Source organism: Aedes aegypti, chromosome 1 (assembly GCF_002204515.2).
Source record: "Aedes aegypti strain LVP_AGWG chromosome 1, AaegL5.0 Primary Assembly, whole genome shotgun sequence".
Taxonomy (NCBI): Eukaryota; Metazoa; Arthropoda; class Insecta; order Diptera; family Culicidae; genus Aedes; species Aedes aegypti.
The window spans coordinates 31,735,831-31,751,595 of NC_035107.1; the positions used below are offsets into that span (position 1 = coordinate 31,735,831).

Sequence of the window (15,765 nt, forward strand, 5' to 3'; positions counted from 1 at the left end):
GTTTGTAACGTTAATTTTAAACTCTTATATAACAAGCTGTGTTACTTGGGTTTATATAGACCAACCTAAATCATGTCAACGGTTCTTGTATGCAAACCAACCAAATAATAATGATTTTGTCACACATTTTTCGATTACTTCCACTGAGATATGAGCAAAGGGATCATTCACATATTTCATAACGCCAAAAATGGCCATTTTTTACACCCACCCACCCCCTCGTAACACTTTTTGTATGAACATTCTACAAATTTTGTATGAGCCGTAACATCAATACGACACCCACCCACCCCTTCAGCGTTATGAAATTTGTGAATAAGCCCAAACCGTAGATGTTTATTCTCACAAAAAATGCTTAATAAGGGACATGTGTATGTCGATTGGGTTTTTATTTGTATTGGTTTTTAAAGAAAATAAAAACAGAATCCGGAAGAGCAAATCGTGAAGCATGGGAAATCGGAAAGCCAGTAAAAACGCTCTACAATTTTACTGACTAAAGGCCGGTTTGCTATTGACAAGAAAAGGAATCGCCTATCTCGATGCGTGGAAAATTTCTCCCAAGAAATGGTCAAGAACATCACTTTTTTCTGGTCGCTGTACGCAGTTGAAAAGAAATGTCACTTCAAAGGGGGCTCTCTGTAGGAAATTTCTTAACCCTTTCAGTCAAGGAATTTCTTTACTTTTCTTGAGCGAAACAGCATACTTAGCTTAAATCAGTAATTTACATCAATCAAAACATCTTCTGGTTTACTGGGTTTTTCGGTAATCATAAAAATTACCGAAAAATCTGTAGTTCCAAAACCCAGTAAAATTTTACTGGGGTCGGTAATCTGAATTAGCTGTGGATCATGGAAGGTAACTTTTTCGACACTCACCCCATCAAAACAAAGGTGAGCCCTTTTGACACATTGCGACAACATCGCTGTTATGTCAAACACACAAGAATACGGTGGTGTTGTACAACACGTACAATACAATACAACACGTGTAGTGATCCTTTATAGAGAGATAAGCGGAAGTAAAATGGAATGGTTTGGCAACAGACCAACAGTGCTGATTTTGCTCGGCGTCGAGAATAATATTGTAACACGGACATGACTTCCTCATTGCCAAAAATTGTATTTTGTTTCGTTATAGATCTTTGAGCTACATATCAAAACTAATAAACAGCCGAAAAAATCAACAACTAAAAATCGCATTGACAAAAATTCAAAAAAGTAAAACATTTAATTTTGTTTGCTTCATGCAAAATTACTTTTACCGAAATAATTTCAAGTGGATTACATTACTCTTCAAGAAAAGTTCAAAACAAGCATAACGCATGTTCGTTTGGCTTACATTTTGACAGCTCTCGCTGCTCGATTGGCTCACACTTTGACAGAAATGTCAGCTTCCGCTTATCTCTCTATAAAGGATCACTAAACACGTGTTTTTCATAGCGACCGTTTTGGTTATCTCAATGATCCATTCGGTGACTAAACATTTTTATTTCTGAGTAAACGCATCGATGGTGTTTGAATTACGCCCTCATTTAGCACACGGTTGATATATTTGATTTCGTTCAGTTGCAAAATTTTGGCGCGCATTCGCATCAAAACTTAACGAAAGAAAAATGTTTTCAAAAACCATTTTCGTCACTCACGTCACTTTGAGTGCAACCGTCGATTTTGCCAAATCCCACACACACATTCTCACGTCCTCTTCGCCTGCTGGAACGAAACCGAGCAGACCGAGCAGACAGACTTCAAACAAAACGAAAAGTGTGGTCGCCGAGTCAAGACCTCCCAAGAAAAATCTCGCACCCGTAATTTTCGTATCGGAAGAAAACGCAAACCCAAAGTGGACACAGCTTCCGGCGCCCTGTTTCGGTTCCTATTAAGTTTCGTTGTTTGTTGTTTTTGAATAGTTTATCCCGGTGAAAGTCGAAAAAAATCAGAAAAAATGTTTTGGGGTAAGTTTTGCCATGAGACTTGTAAGAACGTGTTCGTAGAAAAAAATGTGGTCTCCCGGCGTCTTGGAAACAAGATGGCTAACTGGTAACTTTTCTTCTGAATTTTCCCCGGTAGGACTCGTGTTGAAGGCGAACAAAAAGTACTCGCAAACGGTGCAGAAGGCGTTCCACCTGAGCCAGGCGGCCCTCGATTTGTCCAAGTGCGGAGATGGCGATGTACAGGTTATGTTAACCTCGGAGGACAGCACCTATCTGTTGTGTACGCTGGGCAAGAAAACTCCGCAAGTGGCGCTGGATCTGAACTTTGACGAGGGCGACCAGATTAGCCTGAGCACCAAGGGCGAGGGCGTGGTCCACCTGACCGGATATCTGGTGCCGAGCGAGGAGGATTTCTTCGGCGGGGATGACGATGAAGAGCTCGAGGAGGAGGAGGAAGTGGAGGACTCGCCACAGAAGGGAAAGGGCAAGGTGAGTTTTGAACAGGGATGGTAGCGGGTGATTTGTAATTTATTCATTCACTCAACGTAAGTCTGTTACAAAACTCCACGGGTCATTTGGCACAACGTCATTTGACATAGAATTTTGGCATAATGGTCATTTTAAATACCATTTATTCAAGAACAGGCATTTATTGATAGAAAAGACACTATTCACGCGTAAATTTTCAAAAGGATTTATCTAACTTTTTTTACTTTCCCTTTAATTGAGAACAGTTCTGAGTTACTTTCGCCTCTTTTATTGCGTTTTTTGTATGAACCGGTAGCCAAGGATTTGTATTTCGATCTACAGTGAGACATTTTCCAAAAAGCTTTAGTATTGCACTGTTATAATCCAAAAAGAGCGAGAGATGAGAGAGTTTCTCATTGTAAGATAGTTCCTTTAAAAAAGTTATGTGAGAACGGAAATCCATCAGGAGGGCCTACTATCGGAAAATTTCGTAACCTGTCATTAGCCTTAGCATGGTGAGAGGCCAATGACACTCTCTTGCTCATTCGTCGTAAACATAAAGGGCATAGCCTTGTAATAGTGAATCGTCACTCAACGAGCAAGAAATCACATTATTTGAATACTGAGAAATAGGAATTGAAAATCCTTGAATTACTGAAGGTGTCTGTGTTCGCCTCCCGGTCGGTCAAGGATCTTTTCGTAATGGAAATTTCCTTGACTACTATGGGCAATGCCCATTGGGCATAGATTATTATCGTACTTGCCACACGATATACAAATAGCAACTTTGGCAAAGAAAGCTCTCAGGTCATAACTGTGCTCATCAAAACACTAAGCTGAGAAGCAGGCTCTGTCCCAGTGAGGCCTTAATGCCAAGAAGAAGAAGAAGAAGAATTGAAAATGTGGTGAAAAATATTCACATCGAATTATCTCGGAACTAACGATCTAAGGATTGACCCTTCTGAATTGTTAAGCGAGGATTCTGGTGATGTCCAAAGACCCGTTCCTCTTTTCAGAGAACTGGGGTCACCATTTCAATGCAAGTCTCTAAAAAGTATACTTTTAATGAATGGTTTCAAAAGTAAGGTTAGCGCATATGGCATAAAGTCGTTTAACATACAGCCTTTTAGCATAACCATTTTAAACACTGAGTGGCCATTTGACATAAAGAATAAAAAGGCTGTGTGTTTTTAGTTTCATGAATTTGTTGTTTTAAAAGGAGAAAACTGCTTTTTCAGTTCTGACTTTTGTGCCATTTTCTCTTGCGCCTTAAGAATAACGGACGAAACTCCAGAGTAAACAAGAACATACCTATTTGAAAAAGTATATATTTTTGAAATCTGTCCTGATTGCGATGTTTGTTCTTTTGGTTATGGAGTTATTCCGATTATCTTTGGAAGGCACTACGTGATCTAGACTAACGTATAGGCCCCTAATCATATTATTTCTCTCATAAAAACCTACAGGAATTTCTCTCGATTTTCGGTTATTTATTCTTGCTGGAATTGGTCCAAAAATTCCTCCAGAGATTCCCTTCCCTTGGTTATGCGACCTTGCCGCGATGGGAGGGCATAATCCATTAGCCCATATGATGGAAACCAAAGGCGTAACCTGTAGTGGTGATATTAAAGAAACTATAAGCACTATAATTTAGACTCTTTAGGTGGTATCACATTTTGGCATTTTTTGCTTAAAGCCGCGTCATAATTCATATGGCATAGACGCAATTATATCTCGGATGTGATCCAACGGACATTCTGCGTCATTGATAGAATTGATGCTCATTTCAAATAATTAATCTATTCGAAGTGGACATTAATACTATTGGTGACGTTCAGTTTGCCTTTTGCTAACCAGAATGATCCGTAGCCACTCTTACTATTAGCTAGCTAGACACATCTTTATCATAAACGACGTAGGGAATACTTAGGAACTCTTAGGATGACTAGTAGATTCACTGAGTAGAAATAAGTAGCGACAATCTTATTTTAATGTGGTTTTTACATTGCCATAATAAGAAATACCTCTTTTGTAACAGCGGTATAAATAATCTAATTCCAGCTTCATTTTCGCAAAATTTACAAGTAGAAAGTAGGCGTTGTGAAGCATTGCATTTGCCACCGAAAAGTGAATCTTGTAGGAGACTAATAGAAGCCTAAGGTAACTTTACTCTTCAATATTCACTATAAAATTGACTATGGAAAGTAAGACGCTGAGATCGATCATTAGGGTTTACTTGCTAGTTTCGAAAAATTGTTGAACAGACAAGGAAAGTGATTTTTTTCTTTAAAGATATATGAACGTAATGACCAATAAATACTTTTAACAACAAAAAATGAAATTAACTAGAACTACTACTAAACAGCCTTATTTTGTTAAGACTTGACGAAAATTGATATTTCAGACTCTAATCTTACGTAAAAGACAGGAGTAATCAGAATAGCACTTGAATGACAAATTATTCAAAACCATTTCGACTAGACAGTATTAGTAATGACACTACTATTCCAAACGAATTCTGATGGAGCTGCTGATTTTAACAATGCTTCCTTTTCTCAGAAGCAAGGGAATATGGGTACTTTTCAAAAACTACCACGTCACAATGCAAATAAAAAAGCAGTGTTCATGTGGGCGCCATTGCCTAGTCCGTCTGAGTATTGGTCCTGGTAGAGGGGAAACTTGGCAAAAGCCAGACCGAGGGTTCAGCCTTGACAAGTTAAGCTGTCAGGCAGCTCCAACTGAATAGTGGTTATCACGCCTAATAGTATGGGTGCCCTAGTGTAGTTGTAGTTGTGAACCTTAGAGGAAAACAATATGCACTCAGTCTCGAAAAACACCCAGAAACCGGGTATAAATTTTTCAAATTGGGTAATATTTCCATATGCATTTTGATGAGTCTGGAAAGCGTGTGCAAGTTTCTTTGAGGAAAACAAAAACAAACTGTGTATGGCAAGCGTATGCTAGTCTACGTGTGTTCAAATGTCACTAAGCTCTATACCATACAAAAAAAATTTCTTGGGAGGCGGTTATGTTATGTGTAAGTATCTCCAAAGAAAGCAAAGATTTCATAAACACTTAGTCGTTACCTGCCTTGTAATAGCAGTTTATTGTAGAGACTTGGTCACTATTGTAATGCGAGTCTCAAAAAGTGTGTAATAAATGGGGAACCACTATGTCCATAACAGGTACACTTACCCTTCTTCTTCTTCTTGGCATTACGTCCTCACTGGGACAGAGCCTACTTCTCAGCTTAGTGTTCATATGAGCACTTCCACAGTTATTAACTGAGAGCTTTCTTTGCCTAACTTGCCATTTTCGCATTCGTATATCGTGTGGCAGGTACGATGATACTCTATGCCCAGGGAAGTCAAGGAAATTTCCATTACGAAAAGATCCTGGACCGACCGGGAATCGAACCCAGACACCTTCAGCATGGCTTTGCTTTGTAGACGCGGACTCTAATCGCTCGGCTAAGGAAGGTCAACACTTACCCTAGTTTTTCTTTTTTTATTTTATAGTGAATCCTAACAGAGAACTCTAGAAGATCCAAAGAAATTTCCAGTGACTTACACCGAGTGTTCCATGAGCTGTTCCGGAATATCTTATCAGATTCCTCAAGGAAAAGCTTCAAAAATTCTTCGGATGATTTCTCCAAATTTTTTTTTCAAGGACTCGTCCGGATAAAATTTTTCTAGAATTACATAATTTTTATAGACATTTGTCCAGAAATTCCTCCAGTGATTTTTCAAGGGATTATTAGAGGAATTTATCCAGATTTTGCTCCAGGAAATCAATGAGTTCTTCCTTGAGTAGTTTATAAGGTAAAAAGGTGTAATACGCCCCCCCTTAAGGAAAAACTGCTCTATTGCAGTAGCAAAGTCATCACTTCTGAAGTTTTCTATGTCAATGTGTTGCTTACTTAGTTGGCCATGTTCTGCAAGCAAATTTCTCTTTCCAGGTTGCTTTAAAAAAGTGTACACGATGTTTTTTTTTTGAACGGTCCCAATGTTTACGTTTCAAAACAAACCGGGCAATATGCCCCTCCCATAGAAAAAAGGTCCACAGCGTTGTAGAAATGTTTCCAAGGAGAATTCCACCACCTGCTAATTTTAAAAGGGTCCATTAGCAGTCGTCTCCCGGTAAAAGTTTTTGTATTAAGTACAATAGTAAAGAATGGGCTTCATCCCCCTCTGAGGCTTGCTTATCAAAAGCAAAATTTTAAACCAAAAACCTGATTTTCGATATTTTTAGAATTTCTATTGATTGTTTATACTTTTCAAATAACATATATGCGCAACATCATTTTTTCGCGAATATTTAAGATATGTAGTCATATTTACGTGTGGAAGAACCCTTAATCCCGTGAAAATGAAGAGGGACGTATTGTCCCGTTGGGGCGTATTACACCGAGTTACCCTACAGGGTAATTGCTGAGTTTTTTTTTCGGGGACTCCCAGGATTTCCTCCAGAGATTGTTTCACTAACGTTGTCATCGATTTCTCAAGTTGGTCACTCAAGGAGATCTTAGAAAAATTCCAACAGGAGTTCTTTCCAGGCAATTTACAAAGGTTTATTCCAAGATTTTTGAAAAAAAAAATCGTTCTGGCATTTTACACAAATAATCCTCTAGGAGTTCCTACACCGCTTCTTCAGGCTGTTATTCTTCTTCCAGCCATTCTTATACCACAGCTGCGGATATGTGCAATTATCTATTTTCGCTTTGTTTTGTGGACGGATAAAATCGCAAGGCAGCTAATCGCTGAAAATTGCTGTGAGGGATAAATCCATTATCGTGAGAGTGAGTGAGAATTCGGAAGCCTGCTCATATGTAATTTTCAAACAAACTATGTATAGTTCGTCACTACAATTGTCGGCATTATTCCTGTTTCATATAATTTAAAAAAGATACATGTTATTTTCAGTTTTCGTCATTAATAAAAACATCTTTTGAATTGTTCGACATTATATTTGTATTTGTATACTTGTCAATTCATCTGACTATGTGTCTTAATGAACAATTAAAGTAAAAAAAAAAATATAATCAACTATTTGAAACGCGTATTGAAGACATATACAACGAATAACTTAATTCTAACACTTTAAAAATGCGTCAAACAAATATCAAATATCTTCCCGTTCTTCCTCGCGTAACACTCGTTCAATCCGTTGTCGAAAAGTAGAAGTTGTCAAGCCGAAATCGAAGAGGTGATAGTGTTCGTTGAAGCGTGCTGCCATGTATCGAATAGGGTCATGTAATCCGTAATTAACTGTCCGAGCAGGGAGATGTAGGAAACTTCTTGTACGGAGTGGCCGTTCTGGTGCATATACTAACAGATTGGCAAGAATTTCCGGTGAATCAATTTCGCCTACCAAAACTTTAGCTACAAACACTGATTGAGCTGTAGACCTTCTGCTCTCAAGTGTGTCAATACCCAACAGTTGACACCGATGTTCATATAGTGGCAGACTTGTGGGGTCTCTCCACGGCAGATGCCGAAGGGCATAGCGCACAAATTTTCTTTGTACAGTCTCCAGTCGCATTATCCAAACCCTTTGGTATGGGCACCAGATGACGGATCCAAACTCTATGATGGAACGCACAAGGGAACAGTACAACGCTTTGAGACAGGTTGGGTCACGGAATTCATCCGCAATTTTGAATATAAATCCGAGCTGCCTATTAGCTTTGGCGATAGTGTCCAAATAATGGGGCTTAAAAGTTAGAGCTGAATCTAGCGTGATACCTTGGTCTCGAATAGTATCTACACGATGTAGTGGCAGATCATCAATGGTATAGTTGAATATAATAGACCATTTCCGTCAGACCTTACCTCCAATTTTTATATTTTTCTTCGAAGGGTGATTATTTTTAATGATCATTGACGCTTTCAGATATTTTTAATATGTACTCCTGATTTTCTTACAATTTTTTGAAAATTTGGGAATTTGAGGTGAATTTCATCATGCGGCACAGTTGTTTCAACCCTGTGGGTATAGAAAGTGGAGATTTTTCCAAAACTTATACAACATCCCTGCATTGAATGTTTGTAGACCCAACAAAATGTCAAATCCAGCACACAACACTCGCTGGTTGGTTTGTTGTTTGTCAACCTCACGCTAAACTTGTTCCGCTCAAAAATGAATACCGGGTGCACAAATATGGCCTCTTCTCATTCAGTACATTTTCTGTGCAAATAGGTTATATTCATTACTGAGCAAGGACTTGTAAACAAAAATTAATGAGCACAGCGAAGGAACGCTCGAAATGCGGAATTCGCTTTCATTTTTGTTTTGATTATAAAACATAACGATTTTTAGGTTTTTCAGAATTTGTTTCCATTTGAATAGCTAATGCGGAAATCCCTGGGCTTGGGATTATATTTTCCAGGGAGCGATGAATTTTGATAATTGATCGCTGTTGTTAGTAGTTTTGATTAGATGTTGGGTAAATTTCAAAGCAATGGCAACCTTTTTATTACAAAATTTAGATTTTATCTTCTGACCTAAAGATTCTGGTTAAACTACTGTACTATGCAGTTGGGCTGCACTACGCTATCACTCATCAAAATTACTTTCACTTCGGGAAAATATAATTTCAAACTGGCGAGAAGATTACAGACTGAGGGTGGGTTAGGAGCACAATCAGACCCTTGAATGTGCAATGTGGGGTAGTAATTGGGAATGCCATTGACGGTTTGTAATCTTCTACGAGGTTTTCGAAAACCAACAGGGCGCGTGCACCGGGTTGTGGATAGGAGCAAAGGGAGATCAATAGCATCTACCTAAAATAATAGAGCAAAAAGCCGTTCCATGATTAGGTAATGTTAAGCGATCTTCTATGGTGTTCTAGTACTATAAAATTCTTCACTCACTGGGATTCTGGCCTTGATAATATCAATAGTGATAAAAACATAAAATAATACCTAATACTTAATAAGTACAATGTAGCTTTAATGTAGTAATAAATGAAATAAAATCAATTTTCTATACTTGACAAGGTTTTGAAGACAATCAATGAGTGAAAGAACTACCTATTAGAAAAGCCACATCAGCTAAGTCTATACATATACAAATGTTGGTCATAGGGTCATGGCGAGCATTCGATATGTATGTCTATGACTGATTCTGATCTAATAGGGGCACTAGAAGACCACGCGGACAATTTCGAAACAAATTATTTTTATACATCGGTCTTACGTTCCGAAAGGCTCAGCTATGCTGCAAAGTAATTTTATAAGTTATTCATTACTGCTGTTTAATTGTTTATAATTCTAACAAAACTACATAATTAACTCATTACTAATCACTGTTCCTATATTCTCTTTTTCTCTCCTTCTTATCTGTTGCATGATTATGAGCATCACTAATATAATGCATGAGCATGCACAATAAGAATAATTTCAGGATTGAAAGCAGTACATGGATACCTGGATAGAATAGCTTCGAAAAGGGCGCTCAAAATATAATATTTCTGGTCAGGGAAGTATTTCATCAAGGGTATGTAAATTTTTTCCATTATTAACACCTAGATCACATAAACAAATGAACTAATATCAAATATTTTTTAAATATTTTTATATAAATCAGCATCGTCAATCAGTGTAAAAACAGATAAAGTTTGTAAAGTTATCACCATCGATTAAATTGCGCTATGTATAGTAATGTTCATTCAGTATCAAAATCTCCTAAAGCGTCGCATTGGGCCATCAGCAGCCCTTAGCATCACTCTCATATTGTTATTATTTTGTTGTTTATAAAATTTCTAGAAAGCGATCAGCATATTCTTTCTTACTTGTACAATGGCCGATCTATTTGGAATTTTAATAAGTCAAATCAAACTTCAAAACTCAAATTAAATTGCTTTCAGCACATTTACATTTTGCAGCATTAATCGCATTACTGTGTCAAGTCTTCTCCATTCCCTATACCCTACCCCAACCCTTCTTATCCTTTCCGATGGTGTTCAAGTGGTCCGCATAGACTATTACGGCCATTACCTATCCCTTACCCCGGCTTTGGACTGACTTGCGCTCTCATTGCCCCACCAAACGCTGCAAAATGAAAAATGAAAATGAAAATGAAATTTGAATAGCTAATGCGGAAGTAAATCAAATTTCGCATCTGTGACCATCTTTCATTTTCCGATGGAAAAAATCCTGTTTGCAGCCACGTGGGAGATGACTCACTCACAGAATGAGTGCGAATTGCTCAGATATCTGAATAAGTGAAAAATTCAGACAGTTTTGCATTCGATGCCTTATTTTGTGTAGATCGAACACATGTGATGCGTGAATCTGGTTTAGCGTACTGCTTCTATGCCCTCAAACAGTCACCGAAATCATAAGAACTCCACTGAAAATGGCGATCATTGTAGCTGGAAAAAAATAATGGTCTTCTTCAACATTGAAACGACTCATTACCTGAAGCTGCTGTAGTGCGCTAGATGATTCGCGATTGGTTTCGAAAACGATCCTGCTCTCTTGTGGTTTTGTAGTCGGCGGCAAACTAGCAACGAAGATTTCACTGTGCGGAAGCGTATCATTTTTATTCCGGGGCGGAATCCCAATCAAACAATGTCAATCGAACAGCTCATGCAACCTAGAAAGCGGCAATATTCCGGATTTCCATTTAAGATCAAATAGCTTCTAAGACAATATGCTGCCATGCAGCGAAATTTTTCGTCGCCAATTTTCCACTGGCCGCAAAACCAGGAGAGAGTAGAAGTCTTTTCGGAAATTACTCAGCTGAAGCACCACAGCAACTTCATGCGAAGGATTAGAAGGGGATTTTAAGGTGTTCGTGGAGAATTTCGTCATGACGGCTCTTTTCATGTCCTGATGGTTCCAGTTTCCACTTGGTTAGGGTCTTGAGAATAAAACGGAGAAATATGTCTGCACACGCAATTCACATAAAGGATCCGGTGTTGGAACCTGTTAATATAGATATTTGAACGACCAGTTTCAGCACCAAGGTCGTTTCCGGGACGGATGATGGGATTGCAGTCACTGCCATTACCAAAAAAAAAAGTAGTCCATTCAAATCAGAAGATCTACAAAGTTGAGACCAATATTCTGAATGTACTTAGGTGGCGCAAATCGTAGATTCGTGCCACTATTTGTTTCTTATATTTTCCGGCTTACGTCACTATTTGCTCTGCATAAGAATAGCGAAAGAATGAAAGAGAGAACTAGTGTCACATTTCAATGATCTGCACCGCCTGAGTAAATGTTAATCATTGGAGTAAATCCAGAAGCCTGAGTGGAGACCGTAGAGGAACAGCGGGAACAGCTGATCATAAATTCACCAAAACGTGGAGATAAAATCAAAGGGGAAATAGGGGTCTGATAAAAATCGGAGAGAAATAAATAGTAGGGGAACGTGTTGCGAACTGTCGTGCCGCCAGTTTTTCATTGTTTTTCAATAGTTAGGAGCTTCAAAACATATGGGTTCCTAAGAGAAGTTTGTCCAGAAAATTGAAAGAAAGCTCATGAGCAAATAACATTTTTTGACGGAAATGGTCTATTGGCTTTTGCTTGCGGTGAAAACTGATCACGTTGCATTTCTGAACACTTATGATGACGAAGTTCCTATCGCACCATTCGCAAAAAACGTTGATTAGATGTTGTAACACCAGACAATCGTTCTCGCAGCGAACAACTACAACAATTTTGATGTCGTCAGCAAACAGAATTCTGCATCCAGTAGGAAGAGCGAATCCAATGTCGTTGAGAAAGATGGAGAACAACAGCGGCCCTAGGTTGCTGCCTTGGGGAACTCCCGAGGTGTTTGTAAAGTAGCCCGAATTTGCTGAACCTAGCTTTACACAAAGCTTCCGGTGCGTTAGGTATGACTGGAACCAGTGAACCAAATCCGACGATACGCCAAGTTTGCCTAATTTAGCAAGTAGTATGGAGTGGTCGACGCGAACAAACGCTGCTTTGAGGTCGGTGTAAATAACGTCCACTTGTACTCCTGCTTCCATATTCTGCAGACACAGTGATACGAAGGGAGCGAGGTTAGTTGAGATCGATCTTCGGGGGTAGAAACCATGTTGGTCAGGTAAAATGTAGTTTTTACAACAGGAGAGTAGGACATCGTTGACAATTATCTCAAAAACCTTGGAACAGGCGCAGAGTGATGTGATGCCTCGATAGTTTTCCGCATTCTTCTTATCTCCTTTCTTGAATACCGGAAACATGTAAGAATACTTCCACCGCTCTGGAAATAATCTTTGGAGCAAAGAGGCGTTGAACAGCTTCGTCAAAGACAGAATAAGTTCGGTAGAGCATTTTTTCAAGATGCGTATTTTTAAAAGCTTCTACCAAAAACTTCTCGAGACAAAAATACAAAACTAGCTTTAAATATAAGTCATATATTTCCCCCTTGCCCATGGATCGCATTATCGACCAGAGGTGACTCCCAGATCTTTTCCTCCCTCACTAATAAACACTCTTCCCGTGGTGATTGTGGAGATGCAGAGGTATTCTCGGTCTCTAGAAGCAACAATCATTACACCCTAACATTCCTTCCCCTTCCCAACTGACTGTAAGGACTTGGCCGGCGCCGTTATTGATCAATAATATTAGATCTGCTAAAATTGCACTTCGAGAGTAAGCGGAAACTCCTATCCCTTATTCATTTGGATCGTAGTGCAATTCTTACCAGTTCCGATCAATCACGGAGTAGCAACCATTGACATGTACAGTCAGTCTATGCTATGCTATGGTTTTCCACTGACACAGCTTAAAAAGTATCAGAATACTTTATGCATTTTAGCGCGTACAGTGATACATTTTCAAGTCAATATAAACTATCAAGGCTGAGTTTTATCACTTTGAAATGCAAGCTGAAAAACCATCATTGTTGCCAAAACGAATGATGGGCTACTTAGCCTTAACATATTCTGAAAAATTGCCACTGGGCTGATTTCTTCTTCATTTCGCAAAAATATGACACATCAAGCAGCTTTGCAATACTAAGCAATACTATGTGTTGTGAAATTTCAGAAAATGAAGCATAAATCAACACAAAATCGGGTTTTAAGCATCGTGTTAAAATTACACATAGATGTTCTGGGCTAGAAGAGCACGATTATGTGCATTTTTAGAGAGTTATCTTAGAATTATTTAGAAAAACAACCAAAACTTCTTCAAGAGTCCCTGGCGTTTTAGAGATCCTTGTAGGAGCTTATCTAAAATTCTACGAAAGTTCGATCAGAGTTTTCTTCGGGATGTTTTTGAAGATTTCAGAGATTTTTCTTTCGGAGTAATTTCTGAAGGAATCTTAAGAAATATTCTTGAGTAAAATTTCAAAAAAAAATCCGGTACTATGAAATGCTTGGAGGCATCTTTGGAGAAAATACTGGTTTAATTCTTGAAAAGAACGCAATAAAAAATCTGTCTCTGATTCCGATTGATTTCTATTTTCTTAATGGACTTTTAGTTAGTCTCCTTTTGGAGTCTTTTTGATTCCTACTAGTCTGTTTATGGTTTCTTTTTTTTTCTGGCAAAAGGTCTCTAAAAAGTTTTTTTTTCTGCCGTTTCGTCTCAACTGGCACAGAGCTTGCTTTTCAGTTTATTCCTATGAGGACATCCACAGTTATTAACTAAAAGCATTCTTTGCCAATTAACCATTTTTACATGTGTATATCGTGTGGCAGGCGAAAATACACTATGTCCTGTAAAGTCGAGAAAATTTCCTTTACGAAAAAAGCCTCGGTCTAAGGTCTTAGGTTTCGAACCTTAGACCCTAAACTTGGTCTTGCTGAATCGCTGCGCGTTTACCGCTACGACTATCTGAGTCTCATATACAGTCAATAACTTGTAGTCCTTAATTTTCGAATGGCCAGTAATTGGATTTTCGCATTTATTTCGCAGGAACGCATCGCCAAGAAGGTCGCCCAGAAAGTGAACGCCAAGGAAGTCCAGCTGGAGGAAGATGGCGAGGAGGACGATCTGGATGAGACGTTCGAACCCCCGAAGGGTGCTGCCAAGAAGGCCGGTGCTGCGGAGGAAGAGGAAGACTCCGACGACGACGATGATGAGGATGACGATGACGATGAGGACGATGATGAAGACATGGAAGACAGCAAATTGGACGGAGAAGCGGACAGCGACGACGACGATGAAGATGACGATGATGAAGACGAGGATGAGGATGATGATGACGAGGAGGACGAATCCGAAGACGAACAACCGAAAGCCAAGGTTGCTAAAGTGGAAAAGAAGGGCTCCAAGCAGAACGGCGTCGAAAATGGCAAAGCTTCTCCCAAGGAACTGAAGAAGGATGGCCAACAGCAGCAGGAAGCTAAGACACGCACCCTCCAGGGTGGACTGGTCGTGGAAGACCTCAAAGTTGGCGGTGGCCCAGAAGCCAAGCCAGGCAAGAAGATTGCCGTCTACTACGAAGGTCGCCTGAAGAAGAACAACAAGGTGTTCGATTCGACCAACAAGGGACCCGGCTTCAAGTTCGCCCTTGGCCGCGGAGAAGTCATCAAGGGATGGGATTTGGGAGTGTCCGGAATGAAGGTCGGAGGCAAGCGACGATTGACCGTGCCCCACCAGTTGGCCTACGGAACCCGAGGAAGCCCCCCGGTGATCCCCCCGAACAGCACTCTGGTCTTCGACGTGGAGCTGAAAAACGTCTTCTAAAAGAGCATTTAGCCTCATCCTAAATAATTATAAATAATTTAGAACACGATAAGGTACAACTACACTAATAACCACAACACAAAACAAAAACACGAGCAGTTCCGATAAAACTGACCGCTGGTATAATCTTAGCCATTAAAGGGTACGAATTGTAAACTAGGATTAGAAAACCAACGATACATTCACCTTACCATAGGAGGAACTACCCGCAAAGGTACCCAGAAAGCCACCCGGTGTTAACCTGTACAAAGTGATCCACACAATTTCCCCCCAAACAGTTTCAACATCCATTCTTCTGATCCGGGTTATTGCTTCTTTTTGTTGTAAAAAGGTTGCATTAACTAACGCGCGTTTGTTCGCAACATTCTTCGTTCCGGAGTGTGTGTGTTAGCAGAGACTATATTAACAAAAAAAAAAAACCGAAACACGATTGAAAGTGAGTCAATAAAGTTTGTGTAAAAATATTTTCGTTTGCATGTTGTTATTTTGAGGTTGAGAAATATTGCAAATCCGGCAGGCAGAAACTTGGTCACTGTTTTAATCAGGGTGTCTACTACCTGGAAAAACCTGGAATTCTCAGGGAATTTTGGTCATAATCAGGGAAATTATTTTGAACCAGTAACACAAGGTAGAATTTGTCCTTTTTGTGACAAAATCTTTTCTATTATAAAAATTTTCGGCTGCGCCGCTGTCAAGAAGTTACTAGAAATGTTCAGT

At 39.3% G+C, this 15,765-nt stretch overlaps 1 protein-coding gene across 1 annotated transcript; it reads left to right on the forward strand.

The window, feature by feature from the left end:
- Nucleotides 1-1,717: 1,717 nt before the first annotated feature.
- LOC5577193 (46 kDa FK506-binding nuclear protein) lies at nucleotides 1,718-15,512 on the forward strand. Its single transcript, XM_021839320.1, has 3 exons — nucleotides 1,718-1,951; nucleotides 2,067-2,419; nucleotides 14,275-15,512. Exons 1-3 carry the CDS (start codon nucleotides 1,942-1,944, stop codon nucleotides 15,046-15,048), a joined length of 1,137 nt encoding a protein of 378 aa, XP_021695012.1. The 5' UTR covers nucleotides 1,718-1,941; the 3' UTR covers nucleotides 15,049-15,512.
- The last annotated feature ends 253 nt before the right edge of the window (nucleotides 15,513-15,765 follow it).